This window comes from Prinia subflava, chromosome 1 (assembly GCF_021018805.1).
Source record: "Prinia subflava isolate CZ2003 ecotype Zambia chromosome 1, Cam_Psub_1.2, whole genome shotgun sequence".
Taxonomy (NCBI): domain Eukaryota; kingdom Metazoa; phylum Chordata; class Aves; order Passeriformes; family Cisticolidae; genus Prinia; species Prinia subflava.
Genome location: NC_086247.1, coordinates 34,157,976 through 34,185,229, shown reverse-complemented (window position 1 = coordinate 34,185,229; position 27,254 = coordinate 34,157,976). Strand labels below are relative to the sequence as shown.

General features: G+C 36.2%; 1 protein-coding gene across 1 annotated transcript in view; it reads left to right on the top strand.

Annotated features, from left to right (window-relative positions):
• The window catches only part of C1H8orf34 (chromosome 1 C8orf34 homolog), a 161,144-nt gene that overhangs the window by 27,253 nt on the left and 106,637 nt on the right, over window positions 1–27,254 (top strand). The window contains exons 4-5 of the mRNA XM_063392829.1: window positions 7,628–7,756; window positions 21,704–21,732. Coding sequence (XP_063248899.1) covers window positions 7,628–7,756; window positions 21,704–21,732 — 158 coding nt within the window. The remainder of the gene's footprint in view (window positions 1–7,627; window positions 7,757–21,703; window positions 21,733–27,254) is intronic.

Sequence of the window (27,254 nt, the reverse complement as noted above, 5' to 3'; positions counted from 1 at the left end):
AAATTGCCCAGTGACCTCACTAAGTCAAAATATTACATAGCAATGGGTAAAGTAAATCATGATAAATTTATGCAATAGAAATACTGTGTTTTTGAGTGATTAGTAGTCTTGTATGGTTGTGAAACATTCTTTACTGAAAATAAATAACTACAACAAGTAAAAATAGCTGTTACAGGTAACTGTGTCCCTTGTAGACAAATTGTAGAGGATTTTCTCAGGATTATTTTTTCTAGAAATGGAGCATTTGTCTCTGCTTCTTCTTCATGCAGCACATTGCCTGCTTCAAAAACACTCAAATCTGATCATCACTTCCACTGTACCTCTCAACAGGCACGTGAATTTTTAAGTCTGTTCAAAAGAAGCATGTGGATTTTAATTTATTTTCAAGAATAAATAGAGACATTCAAATAAATGCTCGTAGTCACTCAGTCTGTGTCTAATCTGACAGATTTGCTGGATAACAGCAATTTATGGAGATCCCCTGTTAGCAACAGTGGCCAAAAGGTATTGTGAGCTCTTCCTGTCATTGTACTGTGTTCCTTCCTTCTGCCTTGTGCTTGATTTTCAGACTCTGTGGTATGCATCAAATAACTTCAATGCCATCTCCTAAAGATTTTGAGTTCTCTGTCTTTATCCCAGATAAGGGAGGTGACATCATGTCACTCCCCTCAAATATGTGCCTGCTACAAGTTTTGTGCTTGTTGGTCCTTAGATCGTCCCGTTGGAAGGACAAAGAGAAGATGGGGCATTCTAAACTATCAGGTCTCATGTCAAACAAGGAAATATTTTATACATCCGTAAGATGACTGGGAAGAAGGATCTGTCCTTGTGCACTGAAGGACACTTAATAATATTCTTCAGTTAGTCAGACTTACTCTCAAGCTAGGCAAGTCTAGAAACAGCATGTGGGAGTGCAGCTTTGCCTGCAAAGGAGGTAGAATTAGGTTGTGCTTAGTGCAATCGGACATTCATAAATACATGGCACTACATGGGATTGATGTTAAGCATGCTGAAAGAGGAGACTAATATCATTGCACAGTCATTCTGTCATCATTGAAAGGTCATAATGATTGTGGGATGTTCCTGATGATTAGAAAAATGCAAATATCTCATTGATTTTGAGGAAGGGCAGTCTGATCAGCCTAACTTCACCTTCTGCAAGGATTATTGAGCAAACTTTCTTCGAAGGTGTTCCTAGTCACAAGGATGAAAATGTGATTTGAAACATCAAGCATGGATTTATGAGACAATATATGTCTGATCAGATCAACACAGTTGCCCTCCTAGATGAAATGATTGGCCTTGTAACCAAAGAAACAGTGATGGATGTTTCATACCATGACTTTGGCAAAACCTTTGTCAGCTTCCCGTAGTATAATAGTTGGTAAGATATGGACTCCATAAGTGGACAAGATGATGGAAAGCTGACCCAACTGGTGGATTCAAGGGATTGTGACTAGCAGTGCAAAGTCCAATTGGAAAATCTGTCTTTAATGGCATGCTCAAGGGACTTGTTCTGAGATTAATGCCATTTAAAAGAATTTCCTAATGCCTTGGATGATGAGATAGAATTTCTCTTAGGTTTGTAGGTGAGACCAAATTGTAGGAAGTGGTTGGTGTTCTGGTAGTACGTCTGCTATTCAGAGGGACTGAGGAATGGGCTGAGAGGAGTCTCTTGAAGTTCAACACAGACAAATTTAAAATCCTACGTCTTGGCTGGAATAACCCTGAGCAGTAGTGTAAACTGGGATATGTGTGTCTGGAAAGTAGCTTTGCAGAAAAAGATGTGGGATGCTGATTGACAAGGACTTGGAACGTGAACCAGTTGTGGCTGTGTGCTCATGCAGTGCTGAAGGTGACTTGCATACCAGGTTGCAGTAGCAAGAGTAGAGCCGGCAGTGTTTGTTTTTGAGGTGGCATCTGGAGTACATTGTGAGAATCAGTGGTGTACTGGAGCAAGTCCTGTGGAGGTCCACCAAGATGACAGGGTTGGAGCATGTGATGGACAAGAAAAAGCTGAAAGAAACTGATTTGGTCATACTGAAGAAATGAAAGCTCAGGGGAGATTTCATTGTTTCCATCAACTAGTATGCCGGAGGATGGATGAGAAGGCATAATCAGATTTGTCTTTTTGAGTGTTTAGTGAAAGGACAAAAGGAAAGAAAAATTACACTGCAAGGGTAGTCAAACACTGGAACACGTTGTCCAGAGAGGCTGTGGAATTGCCATTGTGGCCATAGTTAAAGCTGAACTAAATAGTCTGAGCAACCTGCCCTCAATGGACCAGTCTAGGGCACTATGTTGGGCTAGAAGACTTCCAGACATCCTTTCCAGCCTACTTGTCCTCTGATTCCATGGTTTGCTGTTTATACACTTCCATTTTTTTTCATAACATTGATTTTGTAAACCTTAATTAATCTTATTGTTTTCATTACTTACACCTCAATTAGTTGTGTCTGCAACTTTTTGAAAATACTTTGTGTATTTGAACTACTTTTTTTTTTTTTTTAAGCTGCTATCACAGAGGTTTGTTTCAGACATGTGCCTTTCTTTCTTCCAAATGTTCTTTTGACATTTCTTTCTTTCTGGTTTATGATAAAATCAGCGGGTACCATGTAGCCCTTCAACTGCACAGATCACCAAGCATGTTTAGAAGGAATTCTGTCCAAATGTGCACACCATATTCCATTTGTTTTGTGTCTTCTTCTACCTCTTGTACTTTTTTTTCCCCAAAGTATCTCCAAAGAGGGAGTAAGGACTCATCTGAGAAACAGAAAGTCTTGGACTTACTGAGACCTAAAGATTTACTCTCAGATTTGTGTTTAAAAGAAAACTAATCCCCACACCCAAGAACCTAAAAAGCCTCAGACCGCCCTTCCCCACCCCCCCCCAACTGCCAAAACAACCCCAAAGTTTAAGGGCGTTTATCAGCTCTATTATCTTCTGTTTCAGAGTTTTTGTCTTGTGACTGTCTGGTTCAAATGATCCCAAACTTGTACCTTTATTCAGAACTGGCATTTCGTAGGAATCTTTGGAAACGTGAGAATATTTGATTTATTTAATGAGAAAATATTTTTTCCTTCAGCAGAGTGATCTTGACTGCAGTGTGCATATTATTTCTGCACAAATGTCTCTTACTTATGCTTTCAACTTTTTTACTGGAAAGATACTTCCACTCCCTCCTGCCTGTTGTGATCTCAGGTGCACTGAAACACACAAAGAGGTGTTAGTATCTAAGACATCTGACCACTTGTTTGCTGTGTGCAAAACCAGAGTTAAGCAGAAACTGCTGCTGTTGTCTGGCAAGAAAGAAGCTTGGAGCTAGGGGTGTTTGTGTGTGTATAAATGAAATGTTTAAATGATCACATTCTGTATCTGAAGAAAAACAAATTTGAACGTTTCAAACTAGTTTGTAAAACAGACTTTTTGTTTCCCAGCTAGCTACTTTTAGGCAAAGTAGGCTGAGCTCTTCCCCACCTCCGTATCAAATCAGATCACAGATCATCCTTTCATGCTGCTTCAGTTCAGCATTCTCACCACATCCCATATGCAAGTACAATGTTGTGTGCTTGTAGCTTCTCTTGGTCAGTCTAGGACTGTAGGCCATCACTCTTTTAGCCTTTTAATACCCAGATACTATGTAAACCAGTTTGGATTTATTATCAAGGAACTCCAATCTGAAGATTTTTTTATTACAAGATTTAAATGCAGGAGTAATTTTACACACAATTATAGTATACATATTCTTGTTATTTGAGATGTGAGATGGTCATACAATGCATTAATGAAATGTTGAATTTAATGAGCAACTGGTCTGATTCTGCAGATCAGTCTGGTCTGCAGATCATGCATTGAAAAGACTTGTATGGCTGGATAAAACCAGTACTGATCTTGTACCATCACCCAGTAGAAAATAAAGATGTGCTGATTTGTGGCGGAATTTGTAACACATATGTGAATGAATCTAATGTGCATTGTGACCAGGGCACACCACCGGAAAATCAGAAATCCTGACAAGTGTGTCTGTCCAGTCTCCTAAGATGAGATGGTATGATGAATGATGAGATGGATGAAATCTCAGCTCCATAAAGGGAAACTTTACATCTTTCAATACAAATGCTACAGTGTAGATGTAATAAATCTTCTGAATTTAAGGCAAATAATTTCAAGAGGAAGTATTATACAATATATGAATCTCTCAAATAACAGAGATGAGGTTGAGGAGGATAATGTGATAAGAGATTTGAAATTACTGATACGCTTTTATGGAATGAGTGAGTGTAATAAAGAAAGATGAAGGTCAGAGTATAATGAAAGGATTTTTTTAAGTGTGTAGTGACACATGCATGTAAATGATTAATGGCAGACTTCATGCATACAGAGGAGGATCATGTATTTGAAAAGATCCCTAAGAAGGGTCGTATGGTGTTTGTACAGTTCTGAATGCTTCCAATAAAGTCATTCATTTGAAAATTACCAGTGCTTGTTGATACTAGAGCTCAGAAGCTAAAAGTTTATATTTTGAAAAAATCTGTAATCAAGAAGAAAATAAACTTGAAAGAACAAATACATGCCATGTGATGCTAGTAAATAGATTTTTTTTTAGTATCCATTTATTATTTGAAAGACTAGCTAAGTAGGAAGAACTGTGTCTTCTCTAGAAGTTATAAAAAATTTGTCACTTCTAATTCTGTTTAACTTCCCCCTCTGTTTTGATTCTTCAGAATGAGACAAATCATTGTTGAAACAAACTGTATTGCAACATAGAAATAATTCATGACAGCATAACTATTCTGGTATCTTTTCACTGAAGTACAAAATGGTTCAGTAAGACACAGCTGATTGTACACTAGCATGCAAAGCAAATTTCCACCGTGGTTTTGACTGATTTCCCACTAACCATCTAGTGAGCTGCAGTCCAAGCTTCCTGTGTTTGTGAGACATTTCTCTGAAATGCAACGAGGTCATGGTCTTGAGCAAGTGGCCCTACTTTTCAAGAACAAGAATTTTGGGAGTTTCTTTTTTCCTGATGTGAATTGTCCATATACTTGGCAGTTGCTGTTTCTGGAAGCTCCACAGCTGTCAAGTAGAACTTATATTTGTTTCATCCAGCTTCTGTCCCATGACAAATAATGCTTCAAAAGTGTATGGTTTCTCAAAAATCCTTTTTTATTTTGAAAAATGTGTTTTGTTTCAAACTGACATGGTATCAAATTCTAGTTTGTGGAAATTTTCTGCAACCTGGAAGCTCCAAGGTCTGGTCATCTTTTTATATGGTTTTACTATATTAAGTTTATTGCCTGTTTGTATTCTGGTGATACTGTTGGATTTTTTTGGTGTGGTAAGTTCAGCATAAACATAGAAAGAAAAGTCTGTCATACTGTTAGTGAGTGGTGCTGTAGAATATAGTGTTGGCACACAGAAGGGTGATGGTAAGATGACTGCAAAAGGCCTCAAAAGGAGCATGTGATCTCAATGTAAAACAAAGGTGGGTGAAAATAGAGAGAACACTTTATAGAATTTCTTTCCTAGTTTATTAAAAATTTATATTTACAGTTAGTAATAGTTTTGAAAAAATACTAGGTGGAACTTTTTTTTCTGTAAATAAGAAAGGATGAGAAATGCTGAAGTTGTGCTGTTTAATTTGTATATGCTGCAGTCTGTGAATGGAGTAAATTTTTGTTACACAAGAATTTATGTTACTTTCAATTGACTTAGCAGTTCTTAAACCAGAGAATTATAAAATAGTGTTTGAAATTTATAAATATCAACAAAAATTACAGGCTGCTCATCTGAGTAGAGAGTACTCATGCTCTAATACCTTAAAACATGTATGTATTTACTGGGCACTACCATAGCTCGTTATTTCCATTGTCCTGAGAAGGAAATGCATTACTTGTCTTTTTTGAACACAGAGCAGAACAAGACTCTGACTCTCCAACTTGCTCCTGTCTTCCCTTCTCCTTATTGAGGGTTCTAGTGTCCCATTCCTTCTGTTCTTATCTCTGTAGGTCTTTTTTAATGTCTCTTTTGTCTTCTGTCTTTGAAGATGTCTGTAATTGCAGTCTAATATATTAACTTCCCTAACAGCCAGGTTCCTGAGCGGGTGTTACAGATCAGGATATACTCTGGGTTGTAAGACTCTCCATAGATGTCTGTTTTAAAGCTGAGTTGGTTTATGTCTACAGGAGGTAGAATCATGTTATCTGTGGAAGAAGGACTTCAACTTATCTTCGTCCCATTTCTTTACCTGGAAAAGGTGACTATTGACATAACTCCACAAGGGAAAGTGGAAGTTGATCCAAAGTGGAGCAGATTCTATATTCACACAGAGGGAAGTCAGCATTAAGACAAATTTCAATACCAAATTATTTAACACATTTTGTAATAGCTACCAGACTTGATGTCTGAGCATGATTTCCCCATGCCATTATAAAAGCACTCTGAAATTCCAGATTACCATGAAACCACCTTTTTAGCACAGTCTGTAGGAGTCTGTAAGTTGCCTTCTTAACACGTAGTGAAAATGATGGTTGTACGCTTAGGTTACTTGACAGCTGCCAAAATAGTAAACAAAAAATTTTAAACTGGCCAGGATATATTGGATATTTAGGCTTTCTTTTGAAGTTATTTTTAAGTGAGTGGTCTGTAACTGGTAAATGATGGTTGGTAAAAATGCAGGTGGTCATTTCTGGTGAAAAGGTGGACTAGACATCATCATCCTCATACCATCATGGTAATTCTGTGTTTGGAAACAACCCAACAGTTGCATTTCATGACAAAAGCAGCAGCTCACTTACTTCTGAACACTGACAAAAAGAACATGTTAAACTGCAGTTCCAGAAACAGCATTGTTTTTGTTCTCATTTCTACAAATTGTTCAAAATGTTCACATTGTTCAGTGAAGCTCTGTTCATTGTGCATCCTACGTATCTCAGACACTCCTCTTCATTGTAGGTAAACTTAGCTCAGCAGTTGAGATAGTTATTTCAAAGTTAAAGGCTTTGGTAATAGATGATGAGCAGCAGGTTGTAAGCTCAGGTCTATGCTTCCCAAAAGCTGAGTTTAAGTAGTGAAATGAAGATTAGAGGCTGTACAACATGAATGATAAGGACTTACTTTCTTTAACTGTTTTTTATGAGCTGTGTTATCTACACTTTATAATTTTTGAAAAAGATTGTTTTAAAAGGTGTATCTTTTTTTTTTTCTTCTTGATAAAATAACTAGCAAAGCCAAAAGTACCAGTTACTCATTTTTCTATAGACATTTTTTCTTATTGACACCTAGGCCACACAATTCCATTTTGTTGTAAATTAAATACCATCATGTGCAATAGTTTAAATACCTTTTTATTGTATTAGTTTTATTATTTTCAATTATTAATGACAATTATCTAGTTTACCAGTTAATTCAGCTGAAAGAATAATTCAGGTATGCATTTGTTCATAGATGTTTTTTTACTTCATATTGACCAAAGAAAATATTTCCACCATTTAAAATAAAAGGATAGTTAAGTAATTTCCACCCAAAATACTTGAGCTTGTAAACTCACTGTACAGATTTTTTTCTACTCTAGGAGCCTGAACTACCAAATCTAAACTTCATCTATATATCTGTGTATATTTAGTGCCAAGGTCAATAGAGCATCCTAAATGGGATTGGAAGACAAAACCGGAGAACCATGATTTTGATGAACTAAATCATATTCTTCAAGAGAGCAAAAAGCTTGGAAAAGCCCTTGAGAATCTGTCTCGCAGTAAGTTGATTGATTTTAGTTTCTTAATGTAACCATGCAGCCTGCATTGTAATTTGGAAGTATGTATCAGGAAGGTGGCCTTCTATTCAGTGAAGACCAAGGTCGTTGACATCAGCAGTTACACTCCTGTTGATAAGGTTTAGAGATTGTCTGAGATGATTCAGGAGCTCCCCTGGAAACTGAAAGTATGACCCTTGCACCACTTTTTTTTTTTTTTTTTTTTAACATTAGATTTCTACTAGTTTAGTGAGCTGAATTAGTTCATAAAGAGGTCAATACAAGAGGCTGGTTTAATGAAAATGGTGGGAACATGCAGCAGGGAGATTGCTCCTTTGTGTGGTAGGTAAATGGGATTAACCTTTATAAAACCTTAACCTCATTGATGGAGTTCAGACCTGTTATTGAAAAACATTTAGCTATTTTGTATCCTTGATTTCCTTGACCTTCTAGTTTTCAAAAGAAATTAAAATATTTTAAAGCATCTCAAATACTCAGAAACGTGAAATACAGTTATTTCATAATAAACCCCATGTATTATCCCTTAAGTACTCATGTAATGAACAGCTCCGAGGCTTACTGGATATGATCGGGTATAGCTGCTCTTTTTTTTTTTTTCCTTTTGCTTTCTTTCCTGCAGAAGAAAATTCTGAAATACATTTGTGGGAGCAAATACTGCTAATAACTTTTAAAGTATGAAATGATAACAAGTAGTCTTTGCCATGCTACATGAAAACTAGGTGTGGCATGATCTGGGAGATCATGTGTGTGAGAAATGTTTATTTCTTCTCTCATTAAATTTTATCCTTGGCAGTTCTTGATTCACTGGAGAATTTACAGATAGTGAGGTCAGAGACAGTGCTGAATGAGAAATGGAAGACTTGTTTTGCAAGGAATTTTGAGATTCAACATTTTCCCAAATTGTGCCAAAATTAGTTTTCCCAAATCACACTCTCCCAAATGTTGTAGGTTGATCACCACAATTATATTCTGGGCAACTTTCAAACTTGTATTGTATAGTATAGTTACAGAGCTTTTTTGAAATACTTTTCTAGTAAATTGTTCTGTCTGCCTGTGAGGAGCTAAACCAACTCTAGTCAGCATCTCTGATTTGTAACCTCACTCTTGCCTGAATGTGATGAATGTGAGTGTAGGTTTCAAGCTTTCCTCCTTTAGAGACTTGTAGGGAAGCTATGCACAGATACAGAAACCATTATTTTGAATTTCAGAAAGGGTTATTTGTTGGGTCTCTGGAGATACAAACCAATCAGATATAAGAGTTCAATAATTAATGCCTAAATCCACTCTTTGGTCCTACATCTTTGGCTTTCCTTCAGAATATTGTGAAGTTTCCACTCTTACCTAGAGCTATACCAATACTTCCTTATACCTAAAATAGATTTTGCAGTGTTCTGTACCTCTCCTTGCCCCACAGTTTTCTAACTGGAGTGTAAAACTCTGCAGCTCTTCTGGGTCCTGCACTTGGACTGGGTGAATGTACCTGGCCACCATTGTTGGAGTCTGTTTTTCATAGTTATTTCACAAATGAAACATTCTTCACTGTTTCTTGCTAGTACTTCATGCTTTCTGGTGGCTTGTCAAGATAATATGAAATGTGAATCCCATCCCCCAGACTGCTTTAAATCACTTGCAGCCTGATAATAAGTTCACTTTCATAAATGTGCTCTCTATTTCTTCATCCAGATCATTAATGGAAATATTGTCAGACCTCTTCATGATCCCATTTCAGATCTGACAACCAGCCTTGAAAGCTACTCAGTAAGTGTGTTTTTTCCCACCAGATGTTTTTCTACCTTGCAGTGCTTTCACATAGATTGTAATTCTCTAACTTTTTTTACTGAAGTATCATCTAGGATAGTAAACAGAGTCTTATAGCTTGAGTATTTTGCATCTGCTTCTTCCTCTTACCCACTAGGCAAGTCTCCCAGTTGAGAATGCAATTAGACTAATTTGATGCGATTCATTCTTGATAAATTCATGTCAGCTCATTCTTGTCGCCTTTCTATTCCATTAGATGTTGATACATTATTTATTTAACAGTTTTGTCTGTGATTCTTGCTGTTGTCTGATTTAGGCTTGGTGGTTAGTAGTTGCCCACATCTTCCCTTTTTCAAAGATATGTATTTGCCCTTTTCTGTCCTCTCTGTTCCTGAAAGACAGTTGCTAATGGATTAGAGGTTTCTTAAGTTAGTTAGTTAAATGCTCTAGAGTGAATTTCACAAAAGTCTGCTAACTTGAATGTATCTAAATCACCAGCATATCTTTCAGCTTCCCTTGTCTGGCTTGCATTTTTCCTCTTAAAACCACTACTGTTAAGGATCTGTCTGTAATTGATTTTTTTTTTGTAAAAACTGAAGGAAGTATTAAACACTGGGAATTCTTTGTATCATCTCTCATTTTCTTTCTTCTCTTTGATGTAGTAGTTCTGTATTTTAATTTCTTCTTCTTTTCTAATCTATTTATAGTATCTTTTCTTACGGCTTTTTATGTTCTTTTATAGTTGTTAGTTACTCTGCACTTTAACTTTTTTTTCTTGTTAGTATTATTAAAAGAGTTGCATCAGACTAATTCTAAGATGTATGTCCTTGTTTCCAGGTTTTGTACTTCTTATTTTCACTTCATTTCAATAAATAAAAAAACCTTTGCTATTATTTCTTACATGTCAGCATGATATTAAAAAATGTAAATGAAAAATGTGAAAATTTTATAAATAGAGAAAAGGTAGAATTTTGAAAATAATATTATTGTTCTCACAGAGATAGAATGTAGATTGCACATAGGGGGCTTCAATGAATAGAAGGTTTAAGACTTTAAAAAGTATAAGGTGCATGAAACTCATTCTGTGCTGTGCCCAAACAAACATCCTATGTGGTGAATTTTAAAAAAGCCATCACAAGATCCCATGTCTACATCTCCTGATGCTTGTTTTGGTCAGGCTAGTTAGTGCTTTTGTTTCTACAAGCATGCCTTGAGTTTAATGCTGCATTTGATACTAATCTTATTTTGAAGTGGTGTGGGATAGACACCGGCCTCAACAGCTGAGTACACAAATGATCAAAATGTACTATTCATGGCTTTTTACAGCACCCTCTTTTTTTTCTTCAGTATTTTAACAGCGAAAGGTGACACATGAAATCAAAATGTTTGAAGCGAAATAAATTTTCCTTCAAGTCCTGGAACTTGTTTACATTTTAAAGATAAGCTTTGGATCTTTTAGTGAGTTTCCATGACTTTGTTGCCTGTTAGGCAGTTGACATAGCCTGTGAATTAAATTCTAGTTTCTATTGCTTCATGTACTGTGTAGTCTAGATACCTGCTTTGAGACAAATTTGTGCACTTCATGCAAATTAAAACTGCCTGTAAGATTTGGAAGGTGAGACTCGGGCACTTAGATGTCTGTTCTCTTCTATATTCAGTCCTAGTGATTAAAACTGAACTTGCTTTTATTTGGACCCTTTCTCCCAACCCTCATCAAGAGTGAGTAATTCTGTGCTTTAGTAGGTCCAAGAAACCAACAAGTGACTTCACACTCAGAGTTAAAAGTATCTTAGGAGTTCTGAGAGTCTGGAGAAGATTGTTTTTGTAATTATGGTCCAAGTGTGATGGAGCTTGCTGATGTAGGTATATCATTTTTCAGAGGCTTACCCACATGGGAGAGCTGAATTTTGTTGGCTTCTTCAATCAGCTGTATGTCATTGTACTGGATTTGGAACTATCAAGTCATCTATTTAGGGAAGATTCTGTTTTGTAAAGCAGCTTACAGGAATATACTGCATTTCCCTTTTGCATATTTAATTTTCTTTTATTGCAAGGTCTCCTACTTTTATTGCTTCTTCCTGTGCTGATCATAAGAAAGAAAACTTCCATCTTCTTTCAAAAGTATGCTCTTGTGTTTCACCTTCTGGCCTGTTTGCCTTTAAACAGAATTAAAATCTGTGTAGCTAAGGATCTTGCTAATGAATATGCCTTTGTCCTTCCGTCATTTTCTGACCATGGAAAATAGATAACAAGATATGGAAATCAGTGGATTGTGAGAGTTTTGAGTACGGGAAAATTGAGGACTAAATCATGCTGCAATTAGGTGGAAAGTCTGCATACTTAATGAACAACTTTGCATCTGTTATACGAACAGTTAAGGATTAGGGTCCATATTGAAAATGTAACTGCATTTGATGAAAAAAAAAATGATGCTAGTAACTGCATTTGATGAAAAAATATCTTCTGCTATGAAATAGGTACTCTCTCATAATCACAAACAGCCTTTTAGTGAAGACAACTGACTTAGTGTTGGAATGTTTGTTCAGGCCAAGTGTACACTTCAGATCAAAGGGGAAGAAACAAATTTATCATGCTTTGAATTCAGTTGACATTCTAAGGTCAAAAAATGGTAATAAGTTAACATTAACCAATGTTATTCAATGATGAATCCGAGTCAGTTTCAGGGAATCCCAGAAACAATGCTATCTATGTATAACCAACAGAACGAGAAAAACCTATAACCAAGAGAAAAATCCTCTTTTGTTTCTTAGTTTTGAAGGTGAGTAATCAGTAAACAATCAGTAAAGGAGAAAACCATGGTTTTCCATCTAGTAGGAGGTATTGCTGGAAATCATAATGAATTACAGAATCACAGAATGATTGAGGTTGGAAGGGACCTGTCTCCAAAAGGCGTCTGGTCCATCACTACAGCTCAAGCAAGCTCACCTAGAGCCAGGTGTCAAGGCTCTTCAGTACCTTCAAGAATGAAAGATCTCCAAGTTCCTCTGGAGTACCTCTAAGGGTTATTTATCTTAATGTTAGAATCAGTTGATGTTGTTTTTAATTATGTTAAGAAAGGCAAGCATGATCTTACCTCTTTAAGAAAAATACAAAATAGTAAGATGTAAAAAGGTATGTTCTGTTTATATTTTACAGAGAAGAAGACAAGCAACAAGAGTAAAAATCTTGTAACTAGAACAGTAGAACAAGTTCTAAACAAAATCACAATATGTTAACAAACTGCTAAAATCATGTCCTCAGTTTTGTGGATGAACCTGCGAGTATGTGGGATGTGAGAAGCTTTATATATACACATCATGAACTACTTGAATGTATTTAGTAGTCTCTGACAAACTCATTAGAATAGGGTTTCATTTAGAAACTTCTACACTATAGGAAACTATTAATGACTTACATTCCAATTATGAAAAACAAAGTTCAGTTGTTTCTGAAGTTCCACTAACCACCACTAACATTCATTGAAGCCAGACATTTCTGATGGTGGTCATGATGATATAAGTGTAAATGCATCTTCAGGACACATAACTAGACTTTTGTCAATTGCCTTATGAGGGGCATTGTTTTAAGACATGTTAGTATTTTTTTCAGTTGTATATAGCTGATGATATGGAATTGACCTAGTGTCTTTAGAGATGATTTCCCTGTTGTCAGTTGATCATCTAGCCCTAATTGTGTTCTGCTATCTGAACCACAAGACTAGTCATCATATAGAGGATTTTCCCTTCTTCTCTTCAGTCTGAACTTTAAAATCATGTTATTCTTATATGAGATCAATGCTTGTGATTTATTTTGAGAGCAACATTTTTAGATAAGCTCAATCAAACCTTTAAGGAAGATAATTTTATCTCAGTACTACAGCTGTTATCTGATACTGCCTTTGCTCATAAAATCCTCTGCTTTTAGTATGATATGTGGGTTATAATACAAAATAATGTTTTCTGAGATTGAAAGAGGAACAATATGAGGATAAATACTAGTCTTCAATTATAACCCAGGGTTTGTATAGCCAGGAGATCACTTACTTTAGTTATAAGTATCTGTTTCCTGCAGATATTTTAATCCTCTTTGTGGAGGTATTTGCCATTCTTCCCTAAGTTTCAGGACTGGAGTCTCTTTTTGAGTTACCTTGTCCTTTTCTTTACTATTTGGCTTGCTAAAAGTTTCTCTAATACTATTGCAGAACTGAGATTTGCGTGATTGTCATCTTGGATATGGAACTTTCTAGTTCTTAGTACAAGGGGACTGGCATTTGTGGGGCAGCAGAATGGGAGCTATGACTCTGTCCTTGACTACTGAATGCTGTGGGCTACCCATCTTAACCCCCCTATTACAGTGTACACCTTCCCCTAAAGAGTTCTGCAGTTTTGTTTCTCTTCTGAGATGACCTTGGCCTGGGAGAGTTTCTGGGACATACTATTTGTTTGGTACTTTACATTTTATTTCTCTGTGTTTGCATAATTCATTGGTCACTAATTCATTGGTAAACCTAATCCTGAAACCATTGGAGCCACTCAAATTAGGAAAGAAATTTGGATATAGGTATTCTGCAAGTCTAAAGCAGAGATTATTTTTCTAGAGATTAATTATTTTGTCTTTTTAAAAGCCAATATGAGGAGGGGCGATTAAATCCATGTTTTCTAGATAGTAACTATAAGATGTATATTGTGCTCCTGTGTTGATGTGTGGTGCCTTGAAGATGACAGTTTCTCTTGTTTTAATATGGCCAAGTGTTGTGAGGAATATTGTTCAAGATGGATACCACTACAAAACGTTTAAAGTTGCTTAGTAATATGAGAACATACGCTCCTCATTGATAAAAACTCTGAGGTTTCATTTCAAGATGCCTTCACAGAAAATCTGAGTTACTACTGGAGGAAATATGTCTGATTTTTAAAGTGGTAAAATGGCTCTCTGCAGGTAAAGGAATATTATAAGAATATTTATTATGACAGTCAATGACAAACTTATTTTAACGTTCCTGCACAGAAATGAGTTGAGATTTTTAGGTTTTTGTGCACTTTTTCTGGGGGAGGAATGCTTTGTTTGGTGCAACCATTTTATGTTCTTTGTAATCGGAGAATGCTGTGTAATAGTTTCGGTTTTAGTTGTTTTCAATACATGGTTCATACAGGTACAGGGAACAGAGCATAGAGTGCTGCCTGCTGCAGTATGGCACAAGGTTTTGCCATGGGAAATGCAAGTATACCTAAGATGGCCTGTCCCCCACATGAGAAGAACTTAAGCTTCCCCTGAGAATTTAGAGTTGGAGAATGCATTGGGGCAGTGAACTGCTGGACAGTTGATACATAATACAATATTTCTGTGTTTGTGCTCAAAGCTGCAGGATTAATAATGGTAGGATGAGAATGCTGTTTCTGTCCTGGAGTTTGTTACAGAACCTGTGATATGCATTATGAGGTTGACAGTTCAGCCACCCAGAAGTTCCCTGGCCTAGACTGATCCTGAGAATGAATTTTGTCAAGTTAGTCAGAGTTGCATTGGGATTGTCTTAGTATGCCTAAACTTTGAATGTCTAAAGCCATGTGTCAAACTGAGAAAGCTTTGTTTGGCAAGTAGGAAAACTGGCTATTGGGAGCTCTGTGGCCATCTTCTGGATGTTTAGGAAAATGCATAAATATTTCTTTGAATATTGAGTTAAATAATGGTAGTCTGGTGTACATTAAACTAGTAGCACTATATTTTCTTAGAACTGGGTGCATGTAAGTATTCCCAGGTGTACATTGTGCCTTTAGAAAAATGAAAGTCTTAAAAGAGCTTCTTAAAGAATTTTTATTTTGTGTTATTTCTTCCTGTAATTATTTAAGGACCACAAATAAAAGCAAAAATGGTAGATATCTCTAAAGTTCCAAAACTTTCCTTCTTACCAGAACACCAGATCTGTAATTTCAGGTGTGTATATCATATGAAAATACTGCCAGATTTAAAGATACTGTAAAGCTGATCAGGAATAATGCAGCAGTAAGGCATTTTATGGCTTGACATTTCACAGAATCATAGAATGGTTTGAGTTGGAAGGGACCTTAAAGTTTCATTTAGCACCACCCATTTCTGTGAGCTGGGACACCTTTCATTAGATCAAGTTGCTCCAGGCCCCACATAACCTGGGAACACTACCAGGGATGGGATATCCACAGTTTCCCTGGGCAACCTGTTCCAGTGTTTGACCAGCCTCACAGTAAAGAATTTCTTCCTAATAGCTAATCTAAACACAGCTTCTTTCAGTTTGAAGCTGCTATGCCTTGTCCTATCACTACATACCCTTATAAAAATCCCTCTACAGCTTCCTGTAGCCCCTTTTCTGGTACTGGAAGGTGCCCTAAGGTGTCCCTGGAGCCTTCTCTTCTCCAGGCTGAACAAGCCCAACTCTCTCAGGCTGTCTTCATAGGGGAGGTGCTCCAGCCCTCTGAGCACTTTCATGACCCTCCTCTGGACTTGTTCCAGCAGGTCCATGCTGGGCTCCAGAGCTGGAGACACTCTAGGTGGGGTCTCATGAGAGGGGAGTAGAGGCAGAGAATCACCTCCCTTGACCTGGTGGTCACACTGCTTTTGATGGAGCCTAGTGTGTGGTTGGCTTTCTGGGCTGCAGGTGCACATTGCAGAGTAATGTCAAGTTTCTTGTTTACCGACACTCAGAAGTCCTTCTACCCAGGGCTGCTCTCAATCCATTCTCTGCACAGCCCATACTTCTGCTTGGGAATATTCTGACCCACGTGTAGGACCTTGCAATTTGCCTTGTTAAACTTCCAATAGGTTGGCACAGCCACCCCACCTCTCAGGCCTGCCAAAGTCCCACTGGATGGCATCCCTTCCCTCCAGCGTGTCAACTGCACCACACAGCTTGGTGTCATCAACAAATGTGCTGAGGGTGCACTTGCCCCCACTGTCCATGTTACTGGTAAAGATAATAAACAGCATCCATCCCAATACCATCCCCTGAGGAATGCCACTCACCAGTGGTTTCCACTTAGACACTGAGCCATTGACCACAGTTCTTTGGAGTGTGGCCATCCAGCAATGACCTTCTGAATGACCCACCCATTAAAGCCATGTCTCTCCAGATTAGAGACAAGGATGTTGTATGGACCAGTGTCAAATGCCCTGCACAAGTCCATGTAGATGACATAAGTTGCTCTTTTTCAAAAAGACCTGAACTTATGTGGTGCCTTTTGTTTTGAAAGTCAGTTTTATTCTGTTGAAAAGAGAACATCAAAAATCACTTTTCAAAGAGAAATAATATCACTGAGTGGAGACACTAGGTAGTGGATAAATATAACTCTTCTGCTAAGTGCATATGCAAAAGCCAAGCATTTTAAAGACTCGTGGAATTGTGGTTAACAATGTTCAGTTTTCTTTAAAAAGAAAGTTCATTTCTTGGTAAGCTAGAAACAAAGCAGAATGTCCTAAGCAGAAAACCTGTACAGTGGAAGATACTCATTCTAGACTCAGAAGGATTTTATTTTATTAAAATATAATGAAAATGTTTTGAGAAGATGATGCTGTAACGCTGTATTGATCTACATCTTTATTTCTCCATACTTACCACTGTTCTGCTGCAGATTGTCATAGGGACAGAAGACTGGGAACAGAAATCTAAGATAGCCATGTAAAGAATGGTTTTAATAATCCATGCTAATTTTAAGAGGCATGACAAACAGTTGATTTAGTATTTTAAATACAAAAAATCTGTAAGGTAAATGGCTAATACAACATGAGGTACACTTTTTAGCCAATCTGCTTAAAGTAGACATTATAATAGTAATTAAAGTATAATCTGTATTAATAAATTATATTGGTATTACGTTATTTGTTAGATATATTTCATTTAATCATAGCATGCCAAACCTTTCTTGTAATCAGACAGTACATTGTTCTTCCAGTCCTCTTCAAAAAGCAAGCTAGTGACAGAACAAGTGTTCCAGTTGAGAGAGGCTGTGCTAGCATTAACAGCCCCTCTCCAGATTTGTTGGTGATCAGAGATGGCAGCTGTGGCTGTGGAGCATTTCTGAAGGACTGGGGAAACATGTTCGTACCAATTATTTCATTGTTCAGCACGCTTACAGCACAGAGAATTGTTAAATCATAAAGCAGAAACAAGTGCCCTGAATTTGTCTGCATAATTCACCAGACAACTGAGTGGGTTGGATACTTGTGATGCCTGATCAAAAATCAGCACCAGTAATTACTTGTAAAAGGGAGGATTTTTTAGAGACATGAAATTGGCAGCTAGCTACCTAAATAATTACCATGTTAAACCTTGTTCATCAGACTCAGCTGATGGTGGGAAGCAAACTTCTTACCCCTTTAGTTGGAATGGTTAGTAAGAGTGGTTGGTGTATTGTGTAGTTGTCAATCACTTTATGATATAAAACTATGGCAAATGTTGTCTGTGACAAACAGCTGCTATAAGAGAAAAGGTAAAGCATACTCCTTTATTTCTGGAGGATTTGCCTTTGACATCAGAAGACCACTCCCAACAAAGGCAGGAGAGCAGTTGTAACAGTCCCCTTCTCATCTGCTGCTTGGTGTCTTGCAGCAGGGCAATGATGATGCAGCTTTAAAACTTCCATTCTCTATATTCGTCATCATACAGAGTCAGGCTTTAAATACTCTAAGCTGAGGGAATTCAGAAATAGTTGTTCATAGTAGCTTTTGTTCTAACAAAGCCATAGGATTTAAGGTTGAATAAACGAGATGTGTCAGTTTTTATGGTGTTAGGAGTTTTTTTGTGATTAGGATTAAGTTTTGATAGAAAAGGTTATAATTTGAAGAAATGATATATGGACATTTCACCTATACCTGTGAATGTTTTGCTTAAAACTTCAATGTTGTTTCCATTTAGTAGTTTCATGGAATGGGATTTCCCTCTGCTTTTAGTATTCTGTGATTTTATACTCACAGTTTTCCTATTTAGAATATATAAAAAGATAAATGAAAACAATTATAGGAAGTGCAGAGAGCATAATCAATTAGTTTTTGTCACCTATACAAAGAAATGACAAAAGGCTTTTCTTTTTGAAAAATGCTGATGTCTGGATACTAGCAATTACATGAACTGGAGATAGCAACCATTTCTTTATAGAAATTCAACTATCTTAAATTGTCTGTGTGTTACTTGAAAATAAAGTAACTGACAGTAACCTGTTTGACTACTGAAAAGTCGTGAGTTTGCTAAGCGTTAAGAAATTAACAGAAGTCCTAAATACTCCTGTACAATTATGGTGACTATCTCTAGTTGTGTTCTCAGGACTTGGGATTACGGTTTCTTCAGTTGTTTTTTGGTGTTTTTGGGTTTTTTTGAATACTATGGTAAATATGGAAGTTCTAATTTTTTGAGGAATTATTTTGTGAAAACTAGAGTACATATTATTCCACCTGACATCTGCACCTAAGAAATTATGTCACTGTTGGGATTTTCTGTCTACTGCACCCAGGGTGCAAATGCTCCTCTTCTCAAAGTCAGCCAAGACATTCTGTGAGTTTGGCAATTGCAAAGAAAATTGTTAAGAGTTGGGCACACACTAACTGTTTTACAGTAGTGTCTTGGTACGAAATAAGTGTTTTTACATCCAGTGTTTTTTGGGGTTATTTATCTTAGTCTCTGCTAATGGAGTTGTGTTATCAGTGACTAAAAGAGTACTGTTAATATTAATGAGGCTCAAGACATAACAAAAAGATCTGTGTGATTGACATTGTAAATACCACCTCCAGAAGAATCACCCTGCTAAGATTGTTGTAACAAGCTTCTTAAAAAATTTCTTCCCCGGAATCCTTTTTCTTTTCTCTGGATGCCACATCAGAAAGAGAGAGCGCTAAAAAGAGTTTGCAGGTTTAATTCTGTGATTGCAAAGATCAAAGATTTCTAAAATTGAAAAATTTTATTTTGGCAATATGTCCTCAGAAGCTGCTAATTCTCTACATGCTTGTCTGAAAAACAGAGTTCATTTTAGTGTCTTGCTACTGTTTCCAATTTAGTAAAGAAGAAATTTGAGGCATTCTGATCAATTCAATTTCTCAGTTCAGTCTCTTATCTAAATTCAGAGTAAGTTCTAGGGAGCAATAGGACTTAAAGCATTTTACTAAAAGCACACTCATTTAGATTATGGATGTTTTAAACTTTTATGTCTTATATGTAATTTAATCAGAGATGTTAGTAGAGCTTTTTGAGTGAGACATATAGTATGTTTTTTCATTTGCTACGTTGTACTTGTCGTACTGATCTTTGATAGGCAACATAGGCACATGGGTAGTAAAAAACATTTGGCATTTTTTGGAACAGATTTTTAGAAATGACAGGATTATCTTTTATATTTTTTTACCATACTTGAAAAAAGATATATATTAAAATTGCCCTTCGGTCCACTCCCAAGTTACAAATATCCATTTACAGGGATATGTGAAAATAGAAGAAAAAGGCACCAATCTCCATTATGAGGAAATAAGCCTCTATCAAAACCAAATGAACTATATTAACATTAAGGGAAATAGCTGAGAAAAAGTAATTTGACTGTTTAGAGAGTATACATGGCTGTAGGATGGATTGACCTTGGTTATACAAAATGCATCCATGTGATGGAGAGCTGGTTGATAGTTGCCAGGTTTGCAAAGATGAGGTGAAAAGAAGCTTGAATTAGGTCTTTACTACCTTCAAGAGTGTGATTATCTTCTCTTTAGACGATGTCCATTTGGGATTGAAGAAATTCATAATGCCTTAAAGTCTGGTTGATGCAACTTGGTTATTATACTCTGTGGGCATTGATGTTGTGTCTAGGCTAAATAATAGTCTGAAGTCACTCAAAACTGGTTAATTGCAGTAAGGGATAGAAAGATTAGTCAAAATGGATCTTTTCCAATTTAATCCACTTTAGTACTATTGAGCTACTGTAAGTATTTATTTAGCTCCTGCTATATTTCTTATGTATTGATGAGGTCTTTAAATTATAGTTGCAGTTCTCTTAGCACTTTGTTCCTTTAAAAACAGAAATTTCTGTAAGGAATTCATCTAAACTGAGAATTGGCCAAACAGAGTTAACGATGAAAAGCATAGTAAAAGACCCTAGTTATGGTATACCAAATAGTATAGACTTATATATGTATATGTTTATATATATTTGTTTAAAGTGCTGCACTCTTTAGTGTGTTTTTAGAAGGAGTAACTGTCTATTCAGCTGATAATACATATTTTGCAATATCATCTCTTGCATTTTGTCAAAGAAGGAGTCTTGATACATGATACGAGTTAGAAAATAATTTTCAAGTGTGTGTTCTTCCTATGTATGGGTGCTTCACTTCACCACCAGGAGAAGCTTTGCTTTGGTTTTTAAAGTTCTGATCTGGAAATATTTCTTATCAAATCTCGTAAGCATATAGGAGATGCTTGCTTCCGATTTATCAGAATTTTCAACATGGTAGCATTATATATATGATGACTCAAGCACTCCTTGTGATATACTGATGTTTGTAAAAAGTTAAAAATACTGAGACCAATTCTGTATATTTAATGTGTTACAGGATAGAAATAATTGAAACATGACATGATGGAAGCAAGCATAGGGGAGCCTTGGGCAGGCATCTGCAAAGAAGATGAGCAAATATACAAGTTCCTGTACAGAGGATTTAGGAAATATTTTGCATTCTCTTGGGAAATTTTACTTTGTTCTCTGAAGTTCCACCTGGTTTTGTAGGATCATTTCCACTTTGTATTGTGAAGAAGAAATGTCCATATTGCCCTGTAATCGCATCATAATGTGTTATGCATGCTGGTCAGGGTGAGATTTGCATAATAATGTGTCCATTGGTAAATCTGATATTGCTGATTTAATTTTAGAAAGCAGATAGAAGTATGCTTAAATTTGTTGTCACTTTACTGGCACATCTGCCATTTTCATTTCCATAGTTTTTTTGAAAAGTCATTTCGATAATATTGCAGCTGAGGAAAACGAAGAGTGTATTGTTTCCAGGCAATTTCACTGATGGACCAAAATATGATATATTGTATGGTACAGCAGCATGTGGAGAACAGTAGGTATAGTTTTCATATTTAACCTTGCTTTTACTTACCATAGTAAATGACTTGTATAGAAAGCAGTTTTCTAAATATTTTCTTTTCTTTTTAATCTGTTTTGTTTTCAGGCATTGCTATTTCTGATGAACTCGATAAGGTAAGACTAATGAAAGATGTCTAATGAACATTACAAAGAGACAGATGATTATGATAAGGCACACGTCCATTCTCTTGGGTTCAGACAAAGTTTGGGTATGGAAAGCTATATGGGTAAGTACAGTATATGTTGATACATTAGGATCTTGACCAAGGATGAGCTGTCAAGTATGTAAAAAAAAGCCACTGAGTTTAAGAAATTCTTAATGCGGCCATGGAAATACTTTTGATCTTGACACCATCTTTGCTTAATATAGTCTGTTGGATTACTTTGACAACTTTTGGAAACATTTAGCCTTGAATACCTTTTGTTTATGAAATTGAATTCTGCATTCCCAGATATGATTTGTGAGAATATTTAGAAATTATTTTTACTGCCCAGATTTACTCAGAAATGCACAAGTCGTAAAGATCGGGCTTTAACCTCCTTGCTGGACACAAAAATGTTTTCTTCTGGCCACCTTAACACAGTTAACATGAATTTTAGTTAGATGTAATAAATTCTACAGTGAAAGAGTAATCAAGCTAAGTTTATTTAAGTCCTTATGGAAACAGAACCAATTTTTCTTCCCTATTCTCAGTGAGCAGCAGTGTGCTTCTAGTGCCAAGAAACTTGCGTAGTGTTCTTGGTGTCAGAAACCATTGCTGTCAGGAAAATGAGTTCAAAAGGTATACAAGGCACAGGGAATAATCCTAGTACAGAACACTTTTTTTAAAATAACTTCCGTTTCTGCTGGTAAAATGAAGACACAAATCCTTCTGTCACAAGTGCATATAAAATGCCTTCACTGAAGAATACTTATGAAGAATTCAATTTCTTACATTTTCGTCATTGGAAAAATTCTATAAGATACTTTTTGAGGGAGGAAGAAGACAATTTAGGCCAGAGCCTGGTATCTCATACTTTTTACATCTCTATTTTAGCAATTAATTTCTGATTGGTTTGGTTGTCTTTAAACGATGATATCTTGTTGTTCAAAAACATTAATGTTTTTTAAATTTAGTTAGTTTTTAAATTTGGTTTTTAAAATTGATGTGAAAACTGAAATGGAGAGCATAATTGGGGAATTTCCACAGGATCCAGCCTGAGTGAAGAGTTAGGGGTTTTTTGTTACTATATACTTTATTTTTTGTAATTTAAAACTGGAGGGATGGGAGGCTTTTTAAAATAAAACTTGGAAGTAGGTTATATACATTCAGTTAATAGATTGAATGTTCTTGAAGTCAAAAGCTATTTGTACAATAAATAAACCCCCAAACAATTAAACTCTTTAGCATGCATCATTTGTGCATGCTAAATCATTTGTGCATCATTTGTGCTCAACAGGCTTTCAGCATAGATTTGGAGAAGAAGAGTGATTTTTTTATGTCTGTGATCTTTAGTGAACTTCATTTCTATTTCTTGTTTAACATTCTTAATTAATGTAAAATTAGTCTGTGTTAAGAAAATAAGCATGGCTGGGACCATTCTGTGGAGTCCTGCCTCCTAGGAATGGTCCCGTACCCAAGCTAATTCGTGATATGTTCCTGTGACTTGTTTCTGCATGTATATTTGTCTTGGACCAAAATCAGCTAAAGATAACCTGATAATAGTTGTTTCAACATTAAAGAGAATTTGGTTCTATTTCACCTGAATGTGTTCACAGGTGATGTTTATTTTTCAGGTGTATATATGGTCAAGTTTTAATTTTTTAATACATGCTTAGAGCTAGATACTAGAGCTTCCTTATCTAAACTGTGGCAGCACTGAATAATTTTTGAAATCATATTCATCTGTGGTTTGGATTAACAATTTAACTTATCAAGTGCATGTCTTGGGTCTAGAGCAACATGGCCAAACTTGGCACTGTTAAATGGATTCTGTTAAAACATCAGCATTCCACAGATGTTATGAGAGACATATAAAATTCTACTTTATGCTCTTCCTTGCTTTATTTTCTTGATGAACAGGAATATTTTGGGGAACTAAGACTATGACAGAGGCCATAATTATGCTGTTTTCTCTGTGGTTTAGATTATGAACCTAGAGAAAAGAGAATGCACGTGTATGTTTCTTTATTTTAGTTTCTTTATTTTTGTTTCTTTATTTTTGTTTCTTTATTTTTGTTTGTGATTGTGGTGGGGTTTTTTGGGTTTTTTTTTATTTCTCTCTGGCTTCAGTAACCTCTAGTTGCAAGGGAGTACTTAGTCAGCATTGTTGGTTGATGTAACTCCTCCTCCAAGTAATCCAGTTAATTAGGTAGTTGCTTAGTTACTCAAGAATTTGGATTTGGAAAACCAGTTTGCTCTGAATCACTTTTGTGAAAGAGTGTTTCATTTAAATAGATTCTTGTCAAATATCTGCTAGTACTAGCTTTTTGTCACTAATTAGAGCTTTTGTCCAAGACAAAGTTAGAGAAAATACAGGCACACAAGGTCAGACTTTCAGTCAATATAGAATCTTTCAGTTTGACATAATCTTCTAAAATTTCTGAGTTCACTGGTAACCTTGCAAAAAAAGCCAAAAAAATCCTAAAATTACTGCAATTAAAATAGATTTATTGTGGATATTACCTTCTTTTTCATTTACTTTAGGCTTGCAGAGCTTGGTGTTCTGTCGTCTTTGATGTTTCAGCCTCTATCTCTAGGCCATGGCAACTATGTAAAGTCAGAAACTGGCACTGCAAGTACACGGTGTAAGGAAAGAAAATAAGAAGGGATGCCTTGTCAGTCACATATTGTAAAACTAAAATGCAGAGTTAATATAATACAAATTTCTGAACTGACTCACCCTCATTGCCACTGAACAGAAACTATTGAAGGATTTTGGGAAACTGCACACTTCCATGTGTAACATGAAGGGTTTAATGTAAACAAAGAAGAGCTAGGATGTTTGCCTTTTTTATTGATATTCACAGAGTTCTAGGCTGAAAAAAACTCTAGAGAAAAACACTGAAGAGTAGACTTGTCATTATATTGTGACATTTGTCTGGAATTCCCAATGATACCTTTCAGTCATTTCAAACATTAATAATGGGAGGCACTTAAGTATTAGACATCCAGAGTTAGACCCAAGTGAAGATCTAAAAATTAATAGTAGATTTTAACCTATAATAGAATAATAGAATAGAAAAAAAAATTCTATGCTGTCTAGGGCATACTTTCTTTTTATATGTAGTACTCAAAAATGAAAACAGGTTACAGTTAATAAAATAGAGGAAACAATTATTCTTAAGTCATAAAAATAAACAAATTTCTTCTCATCCCAAAGTATTTCTCACTGTGGAGATTCCCTCAAAATCTGTATCAGAAAATAGGAATAATGAGCTTTTTAAGTGTTGTGTAAATAAATAGATACACAAATGTTGTGCTCTCGGGTAGAGGTTGCATCCAGCAACCACATCTCAGCCCAACGTGAAGAGGAGAATCAGATGTCTGTCAGTCTTTCCCTTCTTTTCCTTTTCTCTACATAAATGAACCTTGAGTGTGTCAAATTTGTAGCCACTGATGTGGATAAGTGGATGACACCTGGACTGCACCATGAAACACATGGACTGCACTCCTCTTCATTTTAGTGGAGATTTAAATACCTACCTGTGCTGAAAGTATTACTGTGCACAGTGATGTCATTGTCAATCTCTTCTGTTATCAGTGGGTGAATATAAATTGGAAATCAATTGAGATTCTAAAGTTTATATGAAAAAAACAACAAAGCTATAAAATCTTGTTTGAGAACAGAATACTTCATCTCAATATTTTGCAGTCTTTGAAATAGACTGCCAAATAAACATCCTGCTGTTCTGAGTAGAGCTGTCTCTGATTCTCCATTTGGTGTTTTCACTAAGGCTGCTTATACAGTTGAAAGGAGCACAATCAGTTAGGTCACTGAAATTGTTAGCGTAGGAAAACATATAACCACACAGAGGCGATCATATGCGGTTCTTTATTCCAGCGCGCGGGACACCGGGGTGATAATACACCCAAATCTGATGTCCAAAGCATACAGAGTCGATTCATGATTTTTATAGTTTAAATTATACACATGTTAACTAACTCCTACTTTTAGATACTGATTATCTTATTCTTTAGTTACTATCTTAAATCATACTTACGCTTCTACCCTGATCCACACTTGATTTGGTTAAAACAATAGCATGGAGCTGTTTACAGAAACTGACGCTTGTTCCCAGCTAGCTGCGTAAGTTCCAGTTGTACGTTCTCTACTTTCTTCCCCCTATACATTACTCAATCTAGAAATTATATTTTTTAACCCTCCACCAACATTCCCCCCTTTGAAAGTATTTTTACTCTAATATACTAAGTGTAAATGCTTTCACTTAATACAGTCCATTAGGCTTCAGAGTTTATACTGGATGTTCATCTTCAAATCTTCTGTTGTCATAGGCTTTGTCCGGGATGTTGTTGCGGATTGAAGGTGCTGGGTTCCGTGCCAATGCCTTCATTATGGTCCTGTTCCAAGATGCTTTTTTCTGTATCTCTTTCTTCAGGATTCTGTAAACTAACCAAATTACTAAAAATATAATCAGTAAAATTATCAGATTTTCAAGGATAGACTTTATCTATGAACTCACATTTTATCCTAATCCTTTAAAGATTTTACCCAACCAGCTAGTAGCTAAATCTTTTTGTTCTTTTTGTGCTTCATGCTCTATTTGTTTTAACTGACTGATGTCATGTTCTACATCTGCAGTTACATTTGGGATGTGGATGCAGCAATGGTCGATTTGTCCCTTTAAATATCTACACACTCCGTGTTCTTTCAAAAGTAACATATCTAAAGCCAAACGATTTTGCAGGGTCATTTTGGTGGTGGCTTGTAATTGCACATTGAGTTCTCTAAATCTCTCTCGTGTGATTCTTGCTAATCTGTCTACCTGACCTGTGAGTCTATATAGCATTTTTCTATTTCGATAATTTGCAATGGGACCAAACAAGGATTCTAGGGCCCACCCAATCTTTACTCCACTAGAGGGTTCTTTCTAAGTGTCATCTGGGTTCTTGTCTTCTGAGACGTCTCGCTTTGCTTTTATTTGCAAGGCTTCACTGCTCTTGTTAAATGGGGATTTCTTCCAAATTGGACATAAAGTGGGAAGGCCCAGGGTGATTTCTCTTACCTCCCCGTCCATAGGCAAGTGTGTTGTCCATGTGCTATCACTCATTGCCCATACAAATGGTCCTGGACTTCGAATTGTACTCTTGCTACATCTTACTATAATCTTAGAATCTATTTTGCCTTGTTTGTGTTTAATTTTCTTGCAGGCACAACCAATTCGTAAGGCTATTGCCAATGGTGACCACTGTTTCATTTCTAGATTGTCAGAGGTGCAATCATAAATTTTCTTACATACCTACCAACTTACCTTATTTGCCTCTTTCTGACTGCTAGTATCAGTATTTGCCACTGTGGGATCTGTCTCATTTTCAGAGCCTTTCTATTTAATGCACCAGGGTGTGCTTTCTATATATTGAAATTTCTGGAGGATGCTCACAGACCATGCACTGTCTCAAGGTTTTAGTCCTTTC